At 32.6% G+C, this 14334-nt stretch overlaps 1 protein-coding gene across 1 annotated transcript in view; it reads right to left on the reverse strand.

Annotated features, from left to right (window-relative positions):
- LOC134683337 (nuclear pore complex protein Nup160-like) overlaps positions 1-14334 on the reverse strand; it is a 252121-nt gene that overhangs the window by 61728 nt on the left and 176059 nt on the right. The window contains exon 27 of the mRNA XM_063542579.1: positions 4015-4181. Within this exon, the coding sequence (XP_063398649.1) occupies positions 4015-4181 (167 nt within the window). The remainder of the gene's footprint in view (positions 1-4014; positions 4182-14334) is intronic.

Below are 14334 nucleotides of genomic sequence, written 5' to 3' on the forward strand. Positions count from 1 at the left end.
GTTGGGACCAAAACTCCCAAAATCAATCTCAATCCTTCTTCAGTGTTCATAAACCTTGTGTTTGAATTTCATAGATTTCTATTTACTTATACTAAGTTATTGTGTGAAAAACCAAGAAAAATGCATAATTGGCCCTTTTTGGCCCTCTAATTCCTACACTGTTTGGGCCAAAACTCTCAAAATTGATTGCAATCTTCCTTTTGTGGTAAATAACCTTGTGTTTAAAAATCATAGATTTCCATTAACTTAAACTAAAGGTAAAAGTGCGAAAACCAATGTGTCTTTGGATGACGAAACTCAATTATCTTTTCAAGTATCTACTTGTATGCAACATTTTAAGAAATCAACATATCCCCTCCCCCATTTTTCCACCCCCCCCCAACCCCAATAAATCATTACATATTACATTTGTTGAACAATCTGAAGAAAAAAAACCCAGACAAGACTGTGAGTGAAACAAAGAATGAAGTCATATTCCATTTTAAAAATAAACACCATCTATTTATATATTTTTTTTACATAAATTTCTATTTATGCTTTTTTTTAGTGGAAGTTGCTATGGATAATATGCGTTTCCTTAGTAACAATTGAAGTCAACAACACTTGACAATAGCAATTTAAAGTTTGCATAAGCTTTTATGTATTTTCTTATCGGTAATAAAACAATTCAGAACATTTAAGCTCTTAAACTGCAATATTCTGCAAATGAAAACTCTGTAAAAATCGGTTGCTAGGTGATAAAATTAAAGAAAATCCCACACATTTTTCTGTTAAATTTGGTGAAGTAGTATCCAAACTTCATAACTACAGAGCTAACTCTTCTGTACACATTTGCACTTTTCTGAAAAACACCAGAGAAAAATTGGATAATTTCGCTTAAATCCCAACTTCAGACCAGATGCTCCGCAGGGCGCAGCTTTATACGACCGCAGAGGTTGAACCCTGAACGGTTGGGGCAAGTATGGATACAACATTCAAGCTGAATCCAGCTCTAAATTTGGATTGTGATTAAAAAGTTGACACAGCATAGGTTTCTGACACAGTATGAATGTGTTCTAATGAACTTAAAATTCTTGTTTTCTCTTAGAACAATTCACTATACTGTTGAATATTAATCCTCTCAAAAAAATGTTCGAAGAAATTTTCTTTTTATTTATGAAATTTCAAATGAGAAAAATTGAGCCCCCCCCCCCCCCCCCCCCCCCCCCCCCATTTTTTTTTCATATCCCCCTCTCCCTTATTCCAAAACTGATCTCAAATAAATTTCTAATGGAGTTTGCAACAATAACTACTCATTTAAATATATCATAAAATATTAAGATGTAAAAAAACTGCTTGTTATCACTGAATGATAAAGATTGTTTTAATTTATCAGTTGGTAGTAAAAAGTGAATATACATTGTATATTGTATATAACAAAGATTTAAGTTGATTCTGGACAAAGAAAGATAACTCCAATTAAAAAATTTCTAGCTCTTGCACAATATTGTGCAATTAGATATTTCTTGCTTACTATTCTGGACAAAGAAAGATAACTCTAAATTTGAAAAATAATTTGCTTTTGCACAATATTGTGCAATTGAAAAGACTTGCTATTGCACAATACTGTGCAATTGAAGATTTCTTGCTATTGCTCAATACTGTGTAATGGAACATTTCTTGCTATTGCACAATACTTAATATAATAATTTTGGATCCTGATTTGGACCAACTTGAAAACTGGGCCCATAATCAAAGATCTAAGTCCATGTTTGGATTCAGCATATCAAAGAACCCCAAGTATTCAATTTTTGTTAAAATCAAACTAAGTTTAATTTTGGACCCTTTGGACTGAAATATAGACCAATTTGAAAACAGTACCAAAATTTAAGAATCTACATACAAAGTTAGATTTGGCATATCAAAGAACTCCATTTATTCATTTTTTGATGAAATCAAACAAAGTTTAATTTTGGACCCTGATTTGGACCAACTTGAAAACTGGGCCAATAATCAAAAATCTAAGTACATTTGAAGATTCAGCATATCAAAGAACCCCAAGGATTAAATTTTTGTCAAAATCAAACTAAGTTTTATTTTGGACTGTTTGGTCCTTAAAGTAGACCAATTTGAAAACGGGACCAAAAATTAAGAATCTACATACACAGTTAGATTCAGCATATCAAAGAACCTCAATTATTCAATTTTTGATGAAATCAAACAAAGTTTAATTTGGACCCTCTGGGCCCCTTTTCCCTAAACTGTAAGGACCAAAACTCCCAAAATCAGTACCAACTTTCCTTTTATGGTCATAAACCTTGTGTTTAAATTTCATAGATTTCTATTTACTTATACTAAAGTTAAGGTGTGAAAATCAAGAAAAATGCTTATTTGGACCCCTTTTTGGCCCTTAATTTCTAAACTGTTAGGACCAAAAACTCCCAAAATCTATACCAACCTTCCTTATATGGTCATACACCTTATGTTTAAATTTCAAAGATTTCTATTTACTTTTACTAAAGTTACTGTGCGAAAAACAAGAAAATGCTTATTTGGGCCCTTTTTGGCCCCCAATTCCTAAAATACTGGGATCAAAACTCCCAAAATCTATCCCAACCTTCCTTTTGTGGTCATGAACCTTGTGTTAAAATTTCATAGCTTTCTATTCACTTAAACTTAAGTTAGAGTGCGAAAACTGAAAGTATTCGGACGACGACGAAGACGACGACGCCAACGTGATAGCAATATATGACGAAAATTTTTCAAATTTTGCGGTTGTATAAAAAGTTGAAAATATGCATTTTTTCGCAAAATTTAAAAAAAAATTACAATTTGGTTGACATGCAATCTTCACGAAAATGAAGCTTCAACCAAGTTCTGTCAATGTTACATATGAAAATTAATGAAAAATGCATGATTTTATTTATAATCCGGCTCTAAATGTGGTGATTTAGCTGATTTTTGAAAGATTTTACTACGCATAACCAAATAATTGTGAGTCTGTTACCATGGCAACCACTCATATTTTCCCACTCAAAATTATTTTTTGAGCAGGATTCATTTATTGCTTCTTCTAGGCCAATTATAGATAACATCTGAAACCCCCCATGTATCACATGTATATGGCACTCTACCTGGTTCTTATAAAGAGCTGTACTTAATAACACAGTATATATTCCATTGAGCGAAGAACTTATCATGCTAGGAATGTACGATTACAACAAAAATTACAATGTCATAACTAATACGATTATGGATACAGTTAAATGGATTATTTGGAAATGTAGGAATATAATCAAATATCGTCTAAAAGTTTTACTTCCAGTCAATTGATAGCATATGCAAAACAGGAACTGGGCAGTTTAATTGAATCTATGAATAAATCATTATCTTCCAAAAAAGAAAATTTTGCAGCTGAAATAAAAGTTATAATAAATCTTATACATAAGTAAGTGACTTAATAATTTGTACTTACTTTCATTTCCTTTTTTGAAAATTATACATCCAACAATAGAAATATAAAATACAAGCATTCACAAGGTCGAGCATGTGACCTATAAAATCACTGACCGACACATTACAATGTAATCTAGGTGTTAAAAGTACAAAAAATTAAATGTCAGTTTTAAGTAAAGGTAAATTATTGTGTAGATTGTAGCATCTTTTGGGGACTTTTGGTGTATTTTATTTACTGTAGAATGTTATAAATTTTTTATACGCAAACTCTGTCTGTGTAATTAATATGAATGTATAACTTATGTATGCAAAAAATATAAAATAGATTTTTTGTATAATAGATAGATATAGGAAGATGTGGTGTGAGTGCCAATGAGACAACTCTCCACAATAGAGTCCACCGTTTATCCCTGGACGATAGATCATTGTAAACACAGGGCCCCTTGTGTATACTTCCCTGGGTTATACAAAGTAAATTATATTCAGGGATTTTCAATAAATGTATTTCAAGTCTTAAAAAAAAAAAAAAAAAAAATCAAATCTTGCTGAAGATAAAATAAAATAACATTGACATGTTACCTTTGGTTTAGCAGAAGGAACAGGCTTAACAATCCAAGCATATTGAGAATCCACTAGCCGTAATGCATTCATAGCTGCCAAATAACATTGTGCTTGTCTCTGCAGACCTCTTTTTCCAGGACATTCACGACTCAGTCTCATTGCATGTTCATACATCACACTTCCAGCTAAAAAAACAAATCATCAACCTTTTTAATTCAGATATAAACAAAAATGTTTCCCTAGTACCGGTACACAGATGCCCCATCCACACTATCATTTTCTATGTTCAATGGACGAACAAACTAAAGAACAGACAAACGAATGTTTGAAATCAACCAAAGTCTAATTTTAAATCATTCAAACCTTAATAATATGGACTAATTTGAAAAAAGGGTTTAAAATAAAACATATAAATGCAAGATAAGATTAAACGTTTCATCTAGCAGCAATTAATCAGTTTTTGATAATATAAAAAGAAGATTGCCAATGAGACAACTATCAACAAAAGACCAAAAATTTGGACCTCAATGTAGACCAATTTAAAAATGGAGCCCAATATATTAAAAAAATGTCATATTGTAAAAAGGGCAAGGACTTAGCATTGACCAATGAAAATGAGATGAAAGTCAGATGGTACATGCCAGACAGACATATATACACCTTAAAACAATTCCATGCATCAAATATAAAAACAAAAACAGACCAAAACAAAAACCTTTACTTAGACCTGAATGAACAATGAAAATAAAGTCAAGGTCAAATGATAACTGCCAGACAGCCATATGAACCTATCAATCATTTCATAAACCAATTAAAGTTGACCTTTTGCTTTTAAGTCCACCAAAAAATAATAACATACAAGTCATGTATGCAAAAAATACAATATCACAATGTAATATATACAATTGCAAATAGATATAAATGAAAAAGCATATTAATGTGCACAATTTATGAAAAATTTGTAACATTTGTTTTAAAAGTGTACTGATTTTTTATTCTTTTGTGGTAAACTGTTCCATATTAGTGAACCTGAATATGTAAAGGTTTTATTGCAAAAATAGTTTTTGGCTTCAGAAGTTTTAATAGTTTTTCATCAGCTGAAAGTAAATAATAATTTTGATTATTAAGTTTCTTGTAATGAAAAGGAAAATGAGGTCAAGGTCAGATGATAACTGCCAGACAGAAATGTACACCTTACAATCATTCCACACCAAATACAGTTTACTTGTTGTTGAAAGTACTTGAAAAACAGACAAAAACACAAATGAAAATGAGGTCATTCAAGGTCAGATGAAACTAGCAGAATGACATTGTATCCTTACAGTCATTCCACTACATACAGTTGATCTACTGCTTATAGTTTTGAGGAACGTACAGACCTTATCAGAAAACTTGGTGAACCATGTCTGACTTAAGAGATAACTGTATTTTATTTGAAGCTTTGCAGAGGTCCATAGGTAGTTTTACTGTCGCAAATTTAGTTTACCTGTGTTGCCTAGCAGAGAAAGGTTAACAGGTATTTGTGATAGTAAAACTACTGATGGACATCCACAAAGCTTCAAATACAATACAGTTATCTCTTTTCTAATGCAAAACAAGTTCATAATTCCATTTCTATCATTATTTCAGAGTAAAATTTTCATTGAAGAAAATTCCACGAAAAGATGTCATTTTCTATAGTCGGTGACGTCATATGTATGCTACTGGCGTCAAACGTAAACATCGGGTTTTTCTGGCTCCCTGTCCGCTTAAAAAGTACTAAATTTGATAAAAAGAAGATTTCTAGATGCTACATGCAAGTTTTTCTGTTTATTATTGTAGAAATTACATTTCAATACATTCCACAATTCAAAATGTCAGCTTCCTTAGTTACAGACAAGGAGATAGCGAATTATTGCTCAGTTGGTGAAACATTCTTGGGTTTTACACTGCTCGAAAGATTAATATGTTTTCTTTAAAATGAGCCATAAATGAAAATTATTATAGGCCCAGAAATAATTCAATAAATAATTAAAGTATATCCAATTAACCTAGACTAATTTTTTGCATCAATAAAATTTAATAATAAACAAAAATTAATTGTAACAGGATACTATTACACAGTCTCATGAACAAATCCTCTATAATTGAGTCGAGCTACGTGTATCTTGAAACATTTCTCTGGTCCAACTGACTTCGAGATAACCTATGGTTTAAGGATGAGGACTTCAACAGTTTCTCAAGTTCTGAAACAGGAGGGGTGGGACTAAACACTGGGGACTCCCCCAAATTATTTTCATTTGATTTGTTTCATTGTCCCATACAAGAATATATTTTTCAGGGATGGGGATCGCGAAGGTTTACATTTTTGCAGGTTATAGTATTTTTGTGTGATTGTGTATTCCCATCCAGACAATCTCCTCCATCAACATACATGTATGACAAACGAAAGGGAGAAACCAACAAGGTAGTTGATGACATTCACTATATAATAGTACATTTTCAAATTGAAAGAGGTTAGGATGACTCCCAGGGACTCACCCTATATTTTTTGTTATTGTCTTGTTTTCATTACTGAAGACCCCTTGAGTCTATCACTTACTGTTTTTGAGAAATACTATCACTTACTGTTTTTGAGAAATATTATCACTTACTGTTTTTGAGAAATATTATCACTTACTGTTTGAGAGAAATACTATCACTTACTGTTTTTGAGAAATATTATCACTTACTGTTTTTGAGAAATATTATCACTTACTGTTTTAGAGAAATACTATCACTTACTGTTTTTGAGAAATACTATCACTTACTGTTTTTGAGAAATATTATCACTTACTATTTTTGAGAAATACTATCACTTACGTTTTTTGAGAAATATTATCATTTACTGTTTTTGAGAAATACTATCACTTACTGTTTTCGAAAATAGTTATTTGAAAATTAAAAAAATAAAATCCAATAGGGTTCTATCAGAGGCGGATTTAGGGGGGGGCCCGTACCCCCACTTTTTGGGAAAAAATTTGGTTGCTTATATAGGGAATCATTGAAGCGTGACTGGAGCGGGCCCCCTCTTAGGTCAGTCAGTGGGCCCCCACTTATGAAAAATTCTGGATCCGCCACTGTCTATAGTAAACCCCTCCATTCTTCAGGCCCCTCCAATACCCCTAATGAGACCCCAATGCACAAACAAAAGATTAATGGCTCCCCTAGACATGTTAGTCTAACATCTAACGGTCAGAGTTGTCTCCTTAGACGGTTCGAGTGGATTCCTTTAGACCTCAATGTGGACCAAATTGTAAACGGGTCCCAAAATTAAAAATCGAAATATAGGGTTAGATTCGGCATATCAAAGAACCCTCAATAATTCAATTTTTGATGAAATCAAACATAGTTTAATTTTGGACCCTTTGGACCTCATGTGGACCAATTTAAAAACAGAGACCAAATTCCAAACACTTAATAAACTGTAAGATTCAGCATATTTAAGAACCTCAACAATTCAAGAATAAAACCCCGTTGAAATTGGCCAAGAAATAAGCAATTTATAAAAAGTATTAGAAAAGTATTGTTTTTGGCCCTTTTTTCTGAAACAGTTTGGGCCTTAACCCCCAAAAACAATCCCAACCTTTTATTTTTTGGAATGGAACCTTGTGGTACAATTTCAGATAGATCCATACACTTACGCACAAGTTATTGCCTCGAAACTTGAAAAATACTTATTTTGACACCTTGTCCCTAAACTGTTGGGACCAAAACCCTCAAAATCAAACAGCACGTTTTGCCATTTGGGAAATATAAACGACTTATAATTACAGATTTTCGGAGATGAAATATTTCATACAATTGTTCTTTGACATGGTAGCCAAAATCACAGGTGATAATAAACTACGTACGGATTTCTATTGAGCACTACTACTTCCTGTGGTTTTGGGTAGTTCAATGATCATTTAAGGTTTTTCTGGTCATATTTGTTGTACTCCAGGAATAAAAGAATGAAAATAATGTCCAATAAGTTATAAATAACATAAAAGCCAGCTAGATTATAAGTTTATAACAATGGCACATATTTCAGCATTTATTGGGTAGAACACAAATCTTGAGTGCTCACATAAGGCAGCTCAACTGCCTAAAAATTTCAAGCAGTCACTGAACCAAGAAAATGATAGACAGAAACTTGTTTACATCAGGTATCTGTGTAGCAGAGTGATTTTTATGATTATTTTATCTATTGTACACACAAGTACACAAGATGTACGCGAGAGTATCTTATTAAGCTATAAGTACATGATTTTATAATCTACAGTTTATTTGCCACGGTAGAATTGTATTCTTAATTTGCGTACATTACTATTTGATTATTGTCATGAATAGTCTATATTTTATAAATGACGGCTTATTAAGTGAAAGCAGCAAAGTGTTTCCATTTATATAAAGTAATAGTTTTGTAGTAAATAGTTTTAATAAAGAACAAATATGAATGAGTAAAGAATATTTGTTACCTTGTATATTTTTATAATCAGACTCCGAGTATTTATGTTCGTATTTTGGTCTCAGGACTCCATGTAATGTAATTATATAGAACACATGATTGTGTGATGTGTATATGATGTGCCGTTAACCTTATCAGTACAACTCACTCCACAAGTGTTAAGAGTATATTTATTTATTGTTTAGCATTGTTTATATTGTATTGTAAACCTGAGCTATCTCCCGTTAGTTTGAAGTTTTTAAAAAATCAATAATATTGACATCATAAGTCTTTATGATTATTATATTTGCAACTTTATGATTGTTGTATGATATTATGTAAGTAATTAAGGTCTTTCCTCGAGGCGAGGAAAGACCTTATTGTTTTTAAGGTCTTTCCTCGCGTGAATGATGAAATGATTAAATTTAGCCTTGACCTTCACAGCATACAATGACCTTGACCTTGTGATATTTGAAAGGTCAAATGGTCCTGAGTTGAATGGTGGTAGTCCCATGTCTCTACGACTTCCGGTTCTTAAGTTTGGTATTGCATCATATATTTGATTATTAATTGTGACCTTGGTGAACTTTGAAATTGTCCCAATTCTTTTTCTATAATGTTGTCCTTCAACTGTAGATCATTTATCAATTAACAGATTTGAGATATCTATTGTCGTTTAAGAGATAATGCAGTTTGAAGTTTTGCGAGCGGAGGCATGTATTTCTGAATCAACAAGAGCTTACCACTTAAAATGTTTTAGAAATTGAAAAGGTTAACATAGTTAGGGACGACGTCAAAAGATCGATGTAGGAGAAAAAACTTAAATCAAATAGTTTGGGGGGGGGGGGGATCAACATTGCTGCAAGTTTGATCAATCTAAAATCGATTTTACATATATACCTATTGGTCAATCAATTTTTCCCAAATTAAGTTAAGAGGGGGGGGGGGGGAACTTTTGATGTCGTCCCTTATAGTCCAGCGGATATCAGAATAATTGATCACTTTATGGTAAAAGCATGAAACTTGGCATAGTGAAAGATTAAGGGGTTAAGAAAAAATTCAGATATGGAGCCACGAAAAAAAAATCCAATATGGCCGCCAAATTCAAGATGGCCGACATAAGTATAACATAATTCACTTGATGAAGTATTCCATTTTTAATGAGTTCAGAAGATGTCACAAACTTAAGGAAATACACTTAAGATATGTCAATTATTTTTTTTTTAAACCTTATAATACAGAAATCATCAAAATGGCGTCCAAATTTAAAATGGCTGGTCAAAATGTCTAGTTTGACAGTATTCGTATGTATGCAACATCATTGTGTGATAGAAAGTTACCAAATCCGTGAAACTGATCAAATTGATATCGACAAAGGCCTACAATGTATCATTAATACCTGGGTGCATAGATAATGTTTCCAAAATGGCGGCAATATTCAAAATGGCGCCGTTTAACATGTCAAAATTTGACGTTTGTTTTAAATATGATATAAAAATAATTGAAAAATAATGGATCAATTATTTCAATACAAGCACGTATAAACAAACATATTATTATTCACTGTAACAGGTGACATTAACTATGACATAAAAATGGCCGATACAACTCAAAATGGCGTCTTTGGCGAGTTCTTATTTTTCACAGTTACAAGTAATGAATGACCTTAGAAAATTTCACAATTTTCCTGAAATGAAAACAAAATTCAACATATGCAGTATTGAATCTGTGCAAAGAGTATTTATTTTTTAGAAATGAGATAAGAAATAAAGAAAAACTAACAAGTAACTATTTAACATAACAACAGATTAAAATTATAATTAAAATATGATACAAATGCAGGAAAATCAAAAGAAAGCATAGTCTCAACCAATTTCTCTTTCACAGTCCGGTAAGAAGTTGCATAATGCTGTGCATTTAAATGCAGCTTTCAAGAGTTTACATGCATGACATTGAAACTTTAGCAAGCACAGACCAGAATGGTACCATCAAGTTTTTGCCAACCAAATAAATCTGGTGATGACATACTTGGATTTGCAACTAAACAATTGCCCCAAATAACACTACCTTGGTAAGCTGCACGTTTCGTATGTTCAATGAAGAAGTGCATCTCGTGTTGGAGGAATATTGTCAATTGTTCTTGTCTTCTGCGTGAATAATATAATTTAGTACGCTACTCATTCACCATATTAGCTGTACTAGACCGATCATACAAAAGCACAACATATCGTTCTATTACTTTTAAACACTTTTAAAATTTCCACTTCATTTGAATTCTCAATAACCTGCAGAAATGCTTCTGACTTGTAAGTCCTCATATACGAACCATGTATCCCAAGCTGATTTCTAACCTTTCCCAGAAAAAGCTGAGACTGTGTCACAACCGGTAAATGAATGGAACAGATGAAAGAATCTCAATTTCAATGGTCCTAGAGCAAGGCACACTCCATTAATTGAAATATATCGAAAGTTCTTTCCAGTGCCAAATCCTATCCACAGCTGTTCAGCCATTTGAATTCCCCTTTTAATTCAGCTGGGAATAAGGACATATCAATGGAAAGTTCTCCTTCAACTAATGGGATATCTGGTTCACTAATCTTAGTACAGCTGGTGGAAGATTTGAATAACTCTTTGGTAAAAGAGACACTCTCTTTGGCTGGCATTTCAACATAGGTTCAGATTGGTCAAATGTTTGAACAACGCCTTGAGCACCCTCTGAAATATGTTAGAATAAAGATATACCTGTACCATGGTATGAATCTTTTAACAAGATACTGCTTGGATTGTGATAAATGTTGTCTACCGCATATGAAGTAAATACATTTAGTAGTAGATTGGTAGGGCAAACAAAACCTTCTTGGACACAACGACGACAAGCATCATTGGCCATGAAAGTTAAAATTTCTAACACTCGGTCGTAGTAGACAGACAGTCCAAGTTTAAAGAAAGTATCTACTAGATCATGTTTTCTTGTCTTACAGTGGATCATGATTCCCAAATAAGCTCAAATTGGAGGTTCACGATCTTTCATGTGACGGTTGGATAGTTTCTCTGTACAACTATAAATCAGAAGTTGTACTATTGTTAATGTCGACTGAGAATATGGACGATCCTGAATGTTGGGTCCAGACTGAATCATACTGACCAAAGAAAGCAATGACTGGGATACAGAAGCTTCATGAAAACCCTTTGGGAAGGTTCCTTTAAATTCTGAATTTGATGCAAAAATATCTTTACGAACAATTAAACCTAGCTGCTTTTGATATGTTTACAAACTCGTTATCAAAGTCTTCTAAGCAGACTCTCTTCAATGCAGGACCAATGTCATCTTTGAAAGCAATAATGTTTTCAAGGCCTTGTTTGTAAGCATCTAAGTAAGGGAAATTAGATACAATTCTGTGTTCAGTCGTGTACTATTAAATCGAGATGAAACATCTGCACCTATACATGTTATTCTTTCCGTATAAAGTTTACATATATCTGACAACTTGTAAACACTTGTGGTCTCATTGCATGACCTTGTTTCATTTATATAAGAGACTAGTTCTAAAATTGCAATACCATGGATTTGACTTTGATCCTTCTTAGATTCGACATTATCATTTTTCATTTCAATTCGAGATGCACGATTATATAAGGAAACTAAACATTTAAAGTGGTACTTTGCTTCCTGTGGAATTAGATCACCACCACTTAACTTTGCAAGTAACAATGTGTCATTTAATTTTACTGCACATTATATCACAGGTGTATCTTGTTCAAACATTGAGGACTCATGAAGAGCTTCTTGACCATTTTCATTACAGAAAAAGCACGCAGACGGGTTACTGGTGGACTAAACTGAAAGGCTTTGTCTAGTTTTCTTTTAGATGTGGTTGCTTTATTATCTATTCTCTCATGTGAGGTTCGTTTCTCTGCTCTATTCAACTTTGTCATGTACAGTTTTAAGTTGCAAGATTTGTGCCAACATGTCTTTTGATCAATGAAAGACTGTGCTATTCCAGATTCCTCATCTAAGTTTTCAATGCACACATTAATGCCTTCAGGCATCAATCGTTATTCATGAAACTTCTTAATATTGTCAGCTAAAGATTGATAACCAGCACCAACATTGAGACGTTTAGAATCAAATAGGCATTAAAAAGAGGGACGAAAGATACCAAAGGGACAGTCAAACTCATAAATCTAAAACAAACTGACAACGCCAAGGCTAAAAATGAAAAAGACAAACAGAAAAACAATAGTTTTATAAGTTTTTCATCTATAATTTCTTGACATAGGATGCAATTTGCCCAATCAATATTATTTGATTTAGTCGGTTTGTCTTATTCTACACTTGATACCCTGTATATCTTTTTAGTAGCCATGTTGTAAGAACTATGACCGTAATTCAAGATTTGATGACCTGAAATCCTGAAAGTTTTGCAAAGCACAAATATTTGTTGATTGTTAATAGCTTTCTAGATATACACGATATGGTTTCTGATAATAATACTTTTGGCGGCCATTTTGAAATTGTCAGCCATTAAGGCATTATTTTTGATTGTTCAATATTAAGAAAAGATTAATTAGCATCATAACTAGCAATATGCTTTTATTTTCAAATGATCCATTATACCATTTTTTTGGGAACTCTGCCTCATGACTGTTGGCAGCCATTTTGAATTTGTCGTCCATTATGGAATTATTTTTAATTGTTCCATATACATGAAAAATTAATAAGCACCATTACTAACAATATGCAAAGTGTTGTGCTTTATTTTCAAATGATAAATTATACCATATTTTTGGACTCTGCCTCATGACTGTTGGCGGCCATTTTTTAAATTGGCGGCCATTATGGATTTTTTTCATTGTTCCACATTCAGAAAAGATAAATAATCATCATGACTAGCAATATGCAAAGTTTTATGCTTTAATTTTCAAATGATAAATCATACTATAGTTTTGGACTCTGCTTCATGACTGTTGGCGGCCATTTTGAAATTGGCGGCCATTGAGGATTTTTTTTTGATGGCTCCATATCCAAAAATGTTGATAAGCATCATAACTAACACTGTGCAAAGTTTCATGCTTTTACCATAAAGTTATCAATTGTCCCAAAATATTGGACTTAGCTGCTGGACTATTATAATTATGTTTGACCAAATACAAAAAACATTCCATAGAAAACCAGATGCTTCGCAGGGCGTAGCTTTATACGACCGCAGAGGTTGAACCCTGAACGGTTGGGGCAAGTATGGACACAACATTCAAGCTGGATTCAGCTCTAAATTTGGATTGTGATTTAATAGTTGACACAGCATAGGTTTCTGACACAGAATGAATGTGTTCTAATGAACTTAAAATTTTTGTTTTCTCTTAGAGCAATTCACTGTGCTGTTGAATATTAATCCTCTCAAAAAAATGTTTGAATAAATTTTCTTTTTATTTATGAAATTTCAAATGAGAACCAGATGCTCCGCAGGGCGTAGCTTTATACGACCGCAGAGGTTGAACCCTGAACAGTTGGGGCAAGTATGGACACAACATTCAAGCTGGATTCCGCTCTAAATTTGGATTGTGATTAAATAGTTGACACAGCATAGGTTTCTGACACAGAATGAATGTATTCAAATGAACTTAAAATTTTTGTTTTCTCTTAGAGCAATTCACTATGCTGTTGAATATTAATCCTCTCAAAAAAATGTTTGAAGAAATTTTCTTTTTATTTATGAAATTTCAAATGAGAAAAATTGAACCCAATTTTTTAATCACATCCCCCTTTCCCTTATTCCAAAACTAATTCCAATTAAAATATTCTAATGGAGTTTGCAACAATTACTACTCATTTAAATACATCATAAAATATTAAGATGTAAAAAAACTGCTTGTTATCACTGAATGGTAAA

The sequence above is a fragment of the Mytilus trossulus genome, chromosome 9 (genome assembly GCF_036588685.1).
Source record: "Mytilus trossulus isolate FHL-02 chromosome 9, PNRI_Mtr1.1.1.hap1, whole genome shotgun sequence".
NCBI lineage: Eukaryota > Metazoa > Mollusca > Bivalvia > Mytilida > Mytilidae > Mytilus > Mytilus trossulus.